Here is a 14,602-nt window from a genome sequence, read left to right on the forward strand (position 1 = left end):
TATACTCAATTACCTGAGAAAATTGTCTAGCAATCCAGCTCAATAAAAGTATTGCCACCAATGTTGTACTGACTGACACCTATACTTATAAATGAAATGAGAATAGTCAGGAGTGAACACACTTTTTCCCAATAACCTCTGATTACCATGTCAAAGTGCCACAACTATCATTATTTATACGAATGGACTAACTCCAAGAGAGAGTGAAAAAATTATTGATGCCTGACTGTAATTGTAAGAACTGAAGGACACGAAGGGGAGGTGGTGGTTGAGAAGGAAGTGACACAGGATTGTAGCCTCTCCCCAATATTGTTCTACATACACATTGAGCAAGCCATAAAGGAAGCCAAGGTGAAGATAGGAAAGAGAATTGAAGTTCAGTAAGAATAAATAAGAATGTTAAGGTTTGCTGATAACATTGTAATTCTATCAGAAATAGCAAATTATTTGGAGGAGCAGTTGAACACAATTTGTAGTGTCTTGAAATTAAATTATAAGACAAATATCAAAATAATAATACAAAGGTAATGGAATGCAATTCAATTTATCAGGTAATGCTGAGGGTATTAGATTAGGAAATGAGACACTAAAAGCAGTTACTGTGTTTCGCTATTTGGGCAGCAAAATAACTAGTGACAGATGCGAGAGGAAGATGAAAGAAAGACGAATTTGTTAACATCTAATATTAATTTAAGTGTTAGGTAGCCTTTCCTGATGTTATTTGTGTGGAATGCAGCCTTGTATGGAACTGAAATGTGGACAATAGTCAATTCAGACACAAAAAGAACAGAGATTTTCAAAATATGATGCTACAGAAAAATGCTAAAGATTACATCTGTAAACCTAATAACTAATGAGGAGGTCATGAATATGACTGGAGAGCAGAGAAGTTTAAGACACAGGTTGATTAAAAGAAAGGACCGATTAATAGAACACAACCTGAACTATCATGGAATGGTCAATCTGGATTCATGGCATACCAAGACATATTCACTGCTCCTCTGTACTGCATGGATCAATCAACAATAGTAACAACTTAAAAGTAGCTACTATTGTAAAGTAAACTATAATTGAAACTTCCTGGCAGATTAAAACTGTGTGCCCGACCGAGACTTGAACTCGGGACCTTTGCCTTTCGCGGGCAAGTGCTCTACCAACTGAGCTACCGAAGCACGACTCACGCCCGGTACTCACAGCTTTAATTCTGCCAGTATCTCGTCTCCTACCTTCCAAACTTTACAGAAGCTCTTCTGCGAACCTTGCAGAACTAGCACTCCTGAAAGAAAGGATATAGCGGAGACATGGCTTAGCCACAGCCTTGGGGATGTAAAGTTTGGAAGGTAGGAGACGAGATACTGGCAGAATTAAAGCTGTGAGTACCGGGCGTGAGTCGTGCTTCGGTAGCTCAGTTGGTAGAGCACTTGCCCGCGAAAGGCAAAGGTCCCGAGTTCGAGTCTCGGTTGGGCACACAGTTTTAATCTGCCAGGAAGTTTCATATCAGCGCACACTCCGCTGCAGAGTGAAAAATCTCATTCTGTAAACTATAATTTATAAAGGAAACTGAATATGCAGCCTTTTAGCAAATGTAATTCAGGTACTGGTTGTTCACAACATGTACACAAAAAGAGATACAAGTCACACAAAGGATTTGAAATTCTCACATTTAATGTGATGAAATGAGTTACGAAATTAAATATACCATAATTTTTCTGTAACATAATACTTGCATATAACAAACAAATAATTACAAATTTTATGAGGCAATTCTCTCTCTCTCTCTCTCTCTCTCTCACACACACACACACACACACACACACACACTTATTTATTCATCGAGTCATGGTAAAAAAAAATTACAACTCAGAAAATAAGTCTCCTATTCAGTTATTCCTGGAATACTGTAAGTGAAATTAATACTTAAAAAACTGACAGATAACTAAATGATTTATAAAATAGCTTCATTAAGACTGTTTAACATTTCAAGCACTTTGTAACAACTGATAACAGTTACATTTTAAATTGCAGTACAGTCAATGAGGAATGTTGAAAAATATTTACAGTGTTATAGTCTCTTTAAATACAAAACAGGCAAAAGTTTGATCTAATTATCAATTAGAATAAATATACATACAGGAGTGTGACTTTTAATCCCATTCTTATCTGTACATCATTACATCAGGACTTTGGTACATACACATATAGGCATCACATAACAAGCGTTTTGCATGTTCAGGTAGAAGGCGATCGTCTTTTATTTCTTGAAGTGAACGTGTCCCTTCATCAGACAACCAGTATGGAAGTTTTGGACAAAGAACCATTTCAGGAATATTATACCCATTTTGTTCACCTGCAAGAAAATGGTAGCATACACAAATAAAAACAAAGAACAAAAAAAGACTCGGAGCTGTTTTCTCCAACTGCATAAAGTGCACAGACACTACACTGGTTCATTCATTCACTATTCTTAGTGAAAGAAATACGAGAGCAAGCACAGGTATATAGAGTAATTACTATATTTGTAATTACTATATTTGAATATAATAGAAGGAAACATTCCACGAGGGAAAAAATATATCTAAAAACAAAGATGATGTGACTTACCAAACGAAAGCGCTGGCACGTCGATAGACACACAAACAAACACAAACATACACACAAAATTCAAGCTTTCGCAACAAACTGTTGCCTCATCAGGAAAGAGGGAAGGAGAGGGAAAGACGAAAGGATGTGGGTGTTAAGGGAGAGGGTAAGGAGTCATTCCAATCCTGGGAGCGGAAAGACTTACCTTAGGGGGAAAAAGGACGGGTATACACTCGCACACACACACACATATCCATCCACACATATACAGACACAAGCAGACATATTTGAAGACAAAGAGTTTGGGCAGAGATGTCAGTCGAGGCGGAAGTGCAGAGGCAAAGATGTTGTTGAATGACAGGTGAGGTATGAGTGGCGGCAACTTGAAATTAGCGGAGATTGAGGCCTGGTGGATAACGGGAAGAGAGGATATACTGAAGAGCAAGTTCCCATCTCCGGAGTTCGGATAGGTTGGTGTTAGTGGGAAGTATCCAGATAACCCGGACGGTGTAACACTGTGCCAAGATGTGCTGGCCGTGCACCAAGGCATGTTTAGCTACAGGGTGATCCTCATTACCAACGAACACTGTCTGCCTGTGTCCATTCATGCGAATGGACAGTTTGTTGCTGGTCATTCCCACATAGAATGCGTCACAGTGTAGGCAGGTCAGTTGGTAGATCACGTGGGTGCTTTCACACGTGGCTCTGCCTTTGATCGTGTACACCTTCCGGGTTACAGGACTGGAGTAGGTGGTGGTGGGAGGGTGCATGGGACAGGTTTTACACCGGGGGCAGTTACAAGGGTAGGAGCCAGAGGGTAGGGAAGGTGGTTTGGGGATTTCATAGGGATGAACTAAGAGGTTACGAAGGTTAGTGGTTCATCCCTATGAAATCCCCAAACCACCTTCCCTACCCTCTGGCTCCTACCCTTGTAACCGCCCCCGGTGTAAAACCTGTCCCATGCACCCTCCCACCACCACCTACTCCAGTCCTGTAACCCGGAAGGTGTACACGATCAAAGGCAGAGCCACGTGTGAAAGCACCCACGTGATCTACCAACTGACCTGCCTACACTGTGACGCATTCTATATGGGAATGACCAGCAACAAACTGTCCATTCGCATGAATGGACACAGGCAGACAGTGTTCGTTGGTAATGAGGATCACCCTGTGGCTAAACATGCCTTGGTGCACGGCCAGCACATCTTGGCACAGTGTTACACCGTCCGGGTTATCTGGATACTTCCAACTAACACTAACCTATCCGAACTCCGGAGATGGGAACTTGCTCTTCAATATATCCTCTCTTCCCGTTATCCACCAGGCCTCAATCTCCGCTAATTTCAAGTTGCCGCCACCCATACCTCACCTGTCATTCAACAACATCTTTGCCTCTGCACTTCCGCCTCAACTGACATCTCTGCCCAAACTCTTTGTCTTCAAATATGTCTGCTTGTGTCTGTATATGTGTGGATGGATATGTGCGTGTGTGTGTGCGCGCGCGAGTGTATACCCGTCCTTTTTTCCCCCTAAGGTAAGTCTTTCCGCTCCCGGGATTGGAATGACTCCTTACCCTCTCCCTTAAAACCCACATCCTTTCGTCTTTCCCTCTCCTTCCCTCTTTCCTGATGAGGCAACAGTTTGTTGCGAAAGCTTGAATTTTGTGTGTGTGTTTGTGTTTGTTTGTGTGTCTATCGACGTGCCAGCGCTTTCGTTTGCTAAGTCACATCATCTTTGTTTTTAGATATAATTACTATATTTACTATATTTATTACTATATTTGTAATTACTGTATTTGTATTCTCATCAGTAAGTTCTGGTTAAAACTAAATGTTTCAAACTATTTAAAGAGTAAAAAGAGAACAATTTCTACTTGGCAACAAAAGCGGACAGGATCTAAAATGCAAACTAGCAATACGAAGAGCAACATTTCTGAAAAAGAGAAAATTGTTAACAAAGAACACAAATTTAATGTTAGGAACTCTTTTCTAGAGGTATTTTTCTTCAGTGTAACTTTTTACAAAAGTGAAATGTGGGTGATAAATAGTTTAAATATTTAGATAATAGAATTTTCTAAAATGTGGTGTTACAGAAGACAGTTTAAGATTAGATGGACAGATCGAATAAATAATGAGGAGCTACTGAATCAAATTGTGGATAAAACAAATTTATGGACAAATTGCCTGAAAGAAGAAATCAGCTGATAGGACACATCCTGAAGCATCAAGGAATTGTGAGTTTGGTAATGGAGGAAAGCATGTGGTGTAAAAACATCTCAGGGAGACCAATATTTGACTACAGCCGATCGCGGTGGTCTAGCGGTTCTAGGTGCTCAATCCGGAACTGCGCGACTGCTACGGTCGCAGGTTTGAATCCTGCCTCAGGCATGGATGTGTGTGATGTCCTTAGGTTAGTTAGGTTTACGTAGTTCTAAGTTCTAGGGGACTGATGACCACAGAAGTTAAGTCGCATAGTGCTCAGAGCCATTTGAACCATTTGGCTACAAGCAATTTCAAACATAGCTAGTTGCGTGGCTGTACAGAGATGAAGAGGCTTGCACAGAATGGACCAGTGTGGAGAGCTGCACTAAACCTGTCTTCAGACTGAAGACCACACCCATTGCTTGATGCTATCTGCCAGATAATGACCCCCCTTCTGCCGAGGTAGATTTTTTTTTGACATTGTGGCTTGTGAAGTCAATGCTACATTATCAACATAACGATGACATGTCTTTTGGTTTAATTTATGTTTTGCTTCACCTTAAATTAAGCTGAATGCCAACTTCGTGACCATTCAGCACACTACTTTACTTCTGCACGCATGCAAATCATGTTTTTGTGTTGAACAAATTGGGGGAGGGGGGCTGGCAGTGCTTTCATATCAATCTTGGTGCAATAAGCTCACGTAAGCTACCTCCCACAAAACCTAGGGTCTAACTTCCAAAAAATGTTATCAATGCCAAGCAAAGTATCTTATGTTACATTAAAACTAACTTATAATATGTGAAAATTTAGGTTCAACAGAAAAAAAGGAACAATAAGCACTCAGAAAAAAATCAGACATAGGTTAAAAACTTGCTCTCGATCCTCAACTGTTAAAAAGTGATAAATTCAAAAGAATTATAACACTCTCTGAAGATCAAATTGTGACAAACCCATTTTTGCAAACTATCATTTTGTTTCCTTAACTCTTAAGGAAACTGATACCATCTCCTTTCGTGACGATGAAGCACACAGGCACTTGTTTTACTATTCTACTTTACTAACAGCTTGGTCTACAGCTGAGTAATCGCACAAGACAGGGTGCTGCAGTGCCTGCATGTACTTCATGTCCCTGCTATCCTAGTTAATTTTCTGCCGACAGATTTTTATTTACTTTTGGATTTAGCTGTGATCAACTTTTTGGTGTTGCAGATTCTATAGACAGTAATATATTTTCACACTAGGTATTTGAAATGGTTAAAAAAAAGTCAGAGCCACGTGTGAAAGCACCCACATGATCTACCAACTGACCTGCCTACACTGTGACGCATTCTATATGGGAATGACCAGCAACAAACTGTCCATTATAAGCATCTGCAATACAGGTTGGTACAAATGACATAGATATTCATTAGCAATCATATAGTATACTTGAGTTCAGAGAGCTTCATCTACAATGATTGCCATCGACTAAAAAGCATACATCACTGACAGGGGCTGGGGGTAGGGGTGCAGTTCAACAGTTACATCACATTCACCCAATTTTTTGGTCTCTGTAAGTAGTTTCGCCTGCTTTTCCCTGTTAAGTCTTGACTTGTAGGGAACTGTTCTGCAGCAATTTAATAGACTTCAGGCTTCCAGCAAGTCCTTCCAAGCCTTTATGGATATAGAAGGAGGACACTTTTTCAAACATGACGACTCACTTCACAAACGCTGTTAGGTGTTAACACAGAAGAATGTTGGAAATGCTGTTGTGAGGTATGATGGAAATGGGAGATGCCCCGTCGATAGCCAATTTTCAGTGACAAATGACAAGGTGCGGCAGATGATGTGTTTTATAGCCCTTTATTTAAGCTCATTCCCACTCTAACCACAACAACAGCCATCAACAATTGCTTTGTTCACGACATTGAAGGCTAACCTCCAAGAGCAAACTAAAGACAAAGGTTTCATAATGTGTTTGTTTGCATAACAATTTTCTGCAGCAAAAGTTCAGTTTTAGCGGTAAAAGCAAACCATAAGTTCTCGCTGTCACTGTTTACCTGAAAGTATCCTCACACTCTGTACGTGGGGTGCCGCGTTATGAACCGTTGAGCAGGCCTAGCTGGCACTTGATTGTATATTACAGGCAACACGAGTGGATTCCAATCGAAAAAAGAATGATACAAAGATTTGGGATCCAAATACATCAAGAAAGAAAGCCGGAAAAGAAATTGGAAGTGAACTAATAGTTGTGGCAGTTTGGCAACGGCGAAAGGTTCAGGCGTGACATTGAGCATTTTTGGAAGAAACCAGCTGTAAAGTGTGAAGTGTCAACTATCACGTGATTTTAATTGGTCTATAGTTATTTATATAACAACTTACAGGGGTTTTATTTTTCTCCTAGTATTTATAATATTGTGGCAATAAGGAGTTTATTTTTCTCCTAGTATTTATAATATTGTGGCAAAAATTAGGTACACACATTTCATATCCTATAAATTTGCGTCAATGAGTAAATATATCCCCCCCCCCCTTCCCCCAGCCTGACTTCAAGCATCGTCTTATTCAGGCCAAGTCCATGTGAAATCAACTGATGGTCTGGTTATTTACATGTAAAAGATTTTTCAGATTTTGGTAATTTTTGTACATTGGTTGTAGTAGTTGTTTGCTTTGAAAAGTCCAAAATTAATTTTTTTGCACCTTTTGTTTTTGATTTATTAACTTCTTAAGTGTCCAAAGCTGTATGGCTTTGTCACTTTCTGAAACCCATAGCCATGTCTCAAGAACTATTTGACTATCTACAATGTGTATCATTTTACCCAGTTCCTTATGAGCTTTAAAAAGATGTACTACTTTAATATATTCATAAAAATGCTTAATTAATACAAATTTTGTATTTTGTTAATGTGTGTACCAATTTTCTTGAAGGTATTCCCATGGGAACATATTAAAACAATTATTTTTGTTTGAATGCCTTGCAATTAGAAACTTTTCACTTGTGTTCAACAAGAAAAACATTACTGTAATTAAATTACAATCTTATTAGTCTAAGATTATAAACTGCAGTCTCCTTTTAAACGACACAACCTAGACCTCTCAAGCACGACATGTAATCGCTATAACAACAGATTCTTTTCCAACATAATCTGTGAAACTCATCTCTTTATCTGAAGGTCTCTATATCAGTGGTTGTCAAACTTTTTTGATCAAAAACCAATACTGACATCATGGGGCAGCACCTTGGGCCGCATATGTACCTATCTTATTATTAACAGATCATCTTCATAAATTGGTATGTTATGAGCTCCTGACAGACTAGCTATAGTAAAGGGGAGAAAAGTAAGTCACCTGCTCCCAAGTACTGCTCTTTAAAAGTCAGCAGCATTCAGAACACTTCCTATGGATTTTCCCTTGATTCTTACAAGTTCGTGGCGCCTTCCACCAATAATGCTCGAATTCAGTATGGTGTTGGCCCACCTTTAGCCTTGATGACGAGCTTCCACTCTCGCAGGCATACGTTCAATCAGATGCTGGAAGATTTCTTGGGGAATGGCAGCCCATTCTACACGGAGTGCTGCACCGAGGAGAGGTACTGATGCGGGTCAGTGAGGCCTGGCACCAAGTAGGCATGCCAAAACATCCCAAAGGTATCCTATAGGATGCAGGTCAGGACTCTCTGCAGGCCAGTACATTACAGGGATGTCATTGTCGTGTAACCACTCCACCACAGGCCGTGCATTATGAAAAGGTGCTCGATCGTGTTGAAAGATGCAATCGTCATCCCCAAATTGATCTTCAACAATGGGAAACAAGAAGGGGCTTAAAACATCAATGTAAGCCTGTATTGTGAGTGTGCCACGCGAAACAACACAGGGTGCAAGCCCCCTCCATCAAAAACACGACCACACCATAAAGCCACCGCCTCCGAATTTTACTGTTGGCACTACACACTGGCAGATGATGTTCACTGGGCTGTCGCCATACCCACACCTTGTCGCTGGATTGCCACATTGTATATCGTGATAAGTCACATCACACAATGTTTTTCCACTGTTCAGTTGTCCAATGTTTACACTCCTTATACAAAGCAAGGCGTCGTTTGGCATTTACTTTTGTGATGTGTGGCTTATGAGCAGCTGCCCGACCACGAAATCCAAGTTTTCTTACCTCCCGCCTAACCTTCATAGTACTTGCAGTGGATCCTGATGCAGTTTGAAATTGCTGTGTGATAGTCTGGATAGATGTCTGCCTATTACACTTTATGAGCCTCTTCAACTGTCAGCAGTCTGTGTCAGTTAACAGATGAGGTCGGTCTGCACACTTTTGTGTAGTACGTGTCCCTTCATGTTTCCACTTCACTATCAAATCGCAAACAGGGATGTTTAGGAGTGTGGAAATCTCAAATACAGACGTATGACATATGTGACACCCAGTCACCTGACCACATTCAAAGGTCGTGAGTTCCGCAGAGTGCCCCATTCTGCTCTCTCACGATGTATAATGCATACCGAGGTCGCTGGTTGCAGTAGGTAGCAACACAGTGCTCCTAATATGAAAAACATATGTTTTTAGGGGTGTCCTGATATTTTTGATCACATAGTGTAGCAGAGGTGCTGAGTCGCAGATATGCACAGCAAAAAGATTTTGGCAGGGAGGGGGTGGGATAGTATGGTGGGGATGGCGGACAGTGAACTGCTGTAGGTTGGGCGGCAGGCAGGGGAGAGGTGGGGATGGGGGGCGGAAGTAGGGGAAAAGAAGAGAATAGAGAGAAATAAATAAAAAATACAATAAAAAATAAAGAAAGACTAGGTGTGGTGGTGGAATGATGGCTGTGTAGTGCTGGAATGGGAGCAGGGAAGGGGCTGGATGGATGAGGACAGCAACTAACGAACGTTGTGGCCAGGAGGGTTACAAGAACATAGGACGTATTGCAGGGAAAGTTCCCACCTGCGCAATTCAGAAAAGCTGGTGTTGGTGGGAAGGATCCATATAGCACAGGCAGTGAAGCAGTCATTGAAATGAAGGATATCATCTTTGGCAGTGTGTTCAGCAAACACGGTGGTCCACTTGTTTCTTGGCCACAGTTTGTCAGTGGCCATTCATGTGGGCAGATGACTTGTTAGTTTTCATGTCTACACAGAATGCAGCACAGTGGTTGCAGCTTAACTTATTTTTCTTCTACCCATTCTGTTATACTACAACAGCCTTAATTTAATGTCATATTCCTTCCAACAAATATGTACCATATTTTAAGATGATCATCTCTATAATGTACATAATCATGGATCTATGTTACATCTGTGCCAAATTTTATGCCTTATCAGCTGATTGTTTAAAGTCGCACATGCCTGTGAATTGTCTGTAGTGGAAGACAAACAATACAATATTCTCTCTCATACACACTGTTTAACTCTGCAGTGGCCTCACTTCTAACACCATTACCCTTGTAGTAAGCAGCCAACTTTACTTAGCTCATGCCAAATTCATCAATGTCAGTTAAAATTAAGCACACTTTAAAATATTAGTGTCTCCCGACAGTTGTTTATTGCTGAGCAGAAAAACTACACTCTTAAGAATCTCAATGTCAGTTAATGTTTTTGAATTAGGTTGTTAGTTGTTATAGTATGATTCACAAATGACAGCGGTTCATGCGGGTCGAGCCACAAATGGGAATTGCATTGTTCACTGTCACAAGCAACAGCTGTGGTATGTGCATACCCATCCTTTGTGCTTGAAGAAAGCACATATTCTGCAAATTACGTCTCTTGCTTGCTTATGTGGAACTTGTCACCATCACAATCAGCTATGACAACTCTCAACAAATGGAGTAAAAATTCATTAAATAACTCACTTCAGTCACATTTAACTTTCTCATTATTATAACAGTTACAAAATTAACTTTCTCATTATTATAACAGTTACAAAAGAGCACTCCATACACTACTGAATGCTCATTAGCTGTTGGAAAAGACGTGACGTAGTTGCACAGAACAAACCTAAATTCTACCATCATCAGTCCTTGACCGCCATTGTCCTTGACTCCAATTATAGAGGCTTATTATAATATACAGTGCATCAGAAAAGTTCGGTGAATGATCTCAGGAAACACAGGAAGCAATAGTCACAAACAAAATACCTGTATTGGCCTCAAAGTACACAACTGGCCACTAAAATTGCTACACCAAGAAGAAATGCAGATGATAAACGGGTATTCATTGGACAAATATATTATACTAGAACTGACATGTGATTACATTTTCACGCAATTTGGGTGCATAGATCATGAGAAATCAGTATCCAGAACAACCACCTCTGGCTGCAATAACGGCCTTGATACGCCTGGGCACTGAGTCAAACAGAGGCTGGATGGCGTGTATAGGTACAGCTGCCCATGCAGCTTCAACACAATACCGCAATTCATCAAGAGTAGTGACTGGCGTATTGTGACAACCCAGTTGCTCAGCCACCATTGACCAGACATTTTCAATTGGTGAGAGACCTGGAGAATGTGCTGACCAGGGTAGCAGTCGAACATTTTCTGTATCCAGAAAAGCCTATACAGGCCCTCCATTATCCTGCTGAAATGTAGGGTTTCGCAGGGATCGAATGAAGGGTAGAGCTACGGGTCATAACACAACTGAAATGTAACGTCCACTGTTCAAAGTGCCGTCAATGCGAACAAGAGGTGATCAGACGTGTAACCAATGGCACCCCATACCATCACGCAGAGTAATACGCCAGTATGGCAATGACGAATACACACTTCCAATGTGCGTTCACCGCGATGTCGCCAAACACGGATGCGACCAGCATGATGCTGTAAAAAGAACCTGGATTCATCCGAAAAAATGACGTTTTGCCATTCATGCACCCAGGTTCGTCGTTGAGTACACCATCCTGTCTGTGATGCAGCGTCAAGGGTAACCGCAGCCATGGTCTCCGAGCTGATAGTCCATGCTGCTGCAAACGTCGTCGAACTGTTCGTACAGATGGTTGTTGTCTTGCAAACGTCCCCATCTGTTGACTCAGGGATTGAGACGTGGCTGCACAATCCGTTACAGCCATGCGGATAAGATGCCTCTCATCTCGACTGCTAGTGATACAAGGCCGTTGGGATCCAGCACGGCGTTCCGTATTTACCCTCCTGGACCCACCGATTCCATATTCTGCTAACAGTCATTGGATCTCGACCAACGCGAGCAGCAATGTCGTGATACGATAAACTGCAATCACGATAGGCTACAATCCGACCTTCATCAAAGTCGGAAACGAGGCATCATAACAATGTTTCACCAGGCAATGCTGGTCAACTGCTGTTTGAGAAATCAGTTGGAAACTTTCCTCGTGTCAGCATGTAGGAGTCGCCACTGGCGCCAACCTCGTGTGAATGCTCTGAAAAGCTAATCATTTGCATATCACAGCATCTTCTTCACGTCGGTTAAATTTCACGTCTGTAGCACGTCATCTTCGTGGTGCAGCAATTTTAATGGCCAGTAGTGTAATAATCATTAACTACAAGACACTTATGACATCGATTGTAAAGCTGTCGCAAACTATCAGCAAAGCTTCTTGTGGAGTCACTCTGAGGACCACATTCAGGCATTGTTGATATCTGTAACATCTGTGTGCTCAACGCAAGGTGACTGTTCTTCAATTCTCTCTTTATTCTCCAGATTTGGCGGTAGTAAACTTCTTTTTCTTGCCCTGCCTTCTATTTGGCCAGGAAAAACTTACTCTTCATATACTTGCACATGACAATGGTGTTTTAAGCAATTTCACAAGAAACATTTGCTGACAGTTTCCAACAGCTTTACAAAGGATGACAAAAGGATGTTGTAACTAGTGGTGATAACTTTGAAGGCCAGAAAAGTATTTTGCTTGTAAATTTTGTTTCCTTTATTTTCTGAGATCATTTACCGAACTTTCCGGTCGCACTTGTAAAATATGGCCGAGAAATGCAGGCCCCAAGAATGACTGAACTGGGTCACAGTTTGACAATCACTGATCTATACATTCTTCTAGCGGCACCTGTGGGGTGTGACTTTGGAATAGTCATCCTACTTGGTCTTCTTTTGTATGAGAAAATGAACTGGTCCACAAAAAGCATAAATAAAATGTTTACTACTACTTCTTTTCATCTTCTGATAGCACACAATTCATCAACCATTTGCTGTCGTAAGCACCAGCAAATAGAACAGTAATTTGTTCAAAGGCATGCCATCTGCATATGGAACCACAAGAATTTTATGAACATCAAAATCCTCTTGCTTCAACTTTGGCTTTGGTCATAGGAATAAGTGACAGTCTTCTGAGTCCCTGTGGCTGTGATGACTTCATAAAATCTCCTTTCTTCTACTGCATGTTCATCATTTGCCACACAGAAAAAGTGACTGATGGGATATTTGTTTTACTCCACTCAGATAAAATCTTTAATCTTGTCATAAATTAGTAAAGTTTTTTTCCGGTTCTTATACCGTGTTGTTGATTCATCACTGAAGTAAATTGTTCTTTTCAAACTGGGAAGAAAATTTAATTTGACAAAGTTCATAGACTTTTTCTTTTTTTTTCTTTAAGCATGTACAAGCTTTGTGTTGTGTATCAAGCTGCCTAAGATGAAAAGAAACTTTTGTAGGTAATACTATTTTTCCATCATTTTGATTATTTTTATTATTAAAAACACGTGGCTGCACTCAGGCTGTGGGATGCAAAGGAATCCTTTGAATTCATCTTGACGTACAAAGGAATAATTTTCAGCAAAATCACATACAATAGCGGCTCGTTCTGCAGTAGTGGAGTTTGCTTAAAAAAAAAAAATTCTCAAATTCCTCTGTTAATTTGTCACAGTAATCCACTGTTTGCTGGTTATGTTTTCTATCACTTCTTCAAGTGCACAAATTAATGCACCTACAAATAAATGTACATTAGGGCAATAAATAAATTCATTTATGAAGCATGGAGTAGGGGGCTGGGCTGCACATTATTGTGAACTTCTGAAGTTGGTTGGTTGCATTATTTTGAGCTTCGGCAGTTGTGATATAGGTGGTAAAGCAAAGTGCAGTAACATAAAAATTTATTTCAATATCTACCTATTGTAATAGCATCGTGAGATTATATATCACACTCATTAACAAATAATATATGATAACACATTTTGCCAACACAAAAATTTAAGATTTTTAAATTTTGAGAATTTAAAAACTATGGTTTGTAAAAATATATAGTTTTTATGAATATGGTCAAATAGCATATATTTTTAAGGCTCATAACAAACTGAATAAAATGGCACAAATTTCACGTCTGTAAGGCCAAAAGTTTTTGAGATACAGCCATTTTAATGTTTCAAAACATCACAAAAATCACATGCTTTGTCAAACTTTAAAAAAGAACCACTACACTTTAAACATTAATAACTCAAAAATTAAATTTCCTAATTTTATATTTTACCTATTTTGACACGTAGAACAAACTTCAAAAAAATAAAAAATAAAAAATAAAAAAGAAAAAAGAAACTCTGAACTGTGTCAAAGTTCAAATTTATTTCTTTGTTAGTTGATTTCACATGGAATAACTCAAAAGATTTTCGTATCAATTTGCTTTCATCCCATATAAAAATTTTGTACCTTTCTGAAAGGCATTTCACACTACTCTATTGTACCAACAGAGAGACAGCTTTCGATGCCAAAGCAAAACTTTTCCTACAGGAAAGGTTCATACTCTAAACCAAGCTGCACCAACATTGCCCCATATGGCATGTGCACACTGTTAATACCCATCAGCTCATCTACAGACAGGTGCAGGTGTTACAGGCTACTTGCCAAACAGACATTCCATGCATGCCC

General features: G+C 40.1%; 1 protein-coding gene across 3 annotated transcripts in view; it reads right to left on the minus strand.

Moving 5' to 3' along the window:
- Positions 1–1,642: 1,642 nt before the first annotated feature.
- Positions 1,643–14,602, minus strand: part of LOC126262270 (ubiquitin carboxyl-terminal hydrolase CYLD) — a 109,653-nt gene continuing 96,693 nt past the window's right edge. For all 3 annotated transcript variants that reach the window (XM_049958779.1, XM_049958780.1, XM_049958781.1), the window contains one exon: positions 1,643–2,347. In XM_049958779.1, the coding sequence (XP_049814736.1) occupies positions 2,157–2,347 (191 nt within the window). In that variant the 3' untranslated portion in view covers positions 1,643–2,156. The remainder of the gene's footprint in view (positions 2,348–14,602) is intronic.

The sequence above is a fragment of the Schistocerca nitens genome, chromosome 6 (genome assembly GCF_023898315.1).
Source record: "Schistocerca nitens isolate TAMUIC-IGC-003100 chromosome 6, iqSchNite1.1, whole genome shotgun sequence".
NCBI classification, from domain to species: Eukaryota; Metazoa; Arthropoda; class Insecta; order Orthoptera; family Acrididae; genus Schistocerca; species Schistocerca nitens.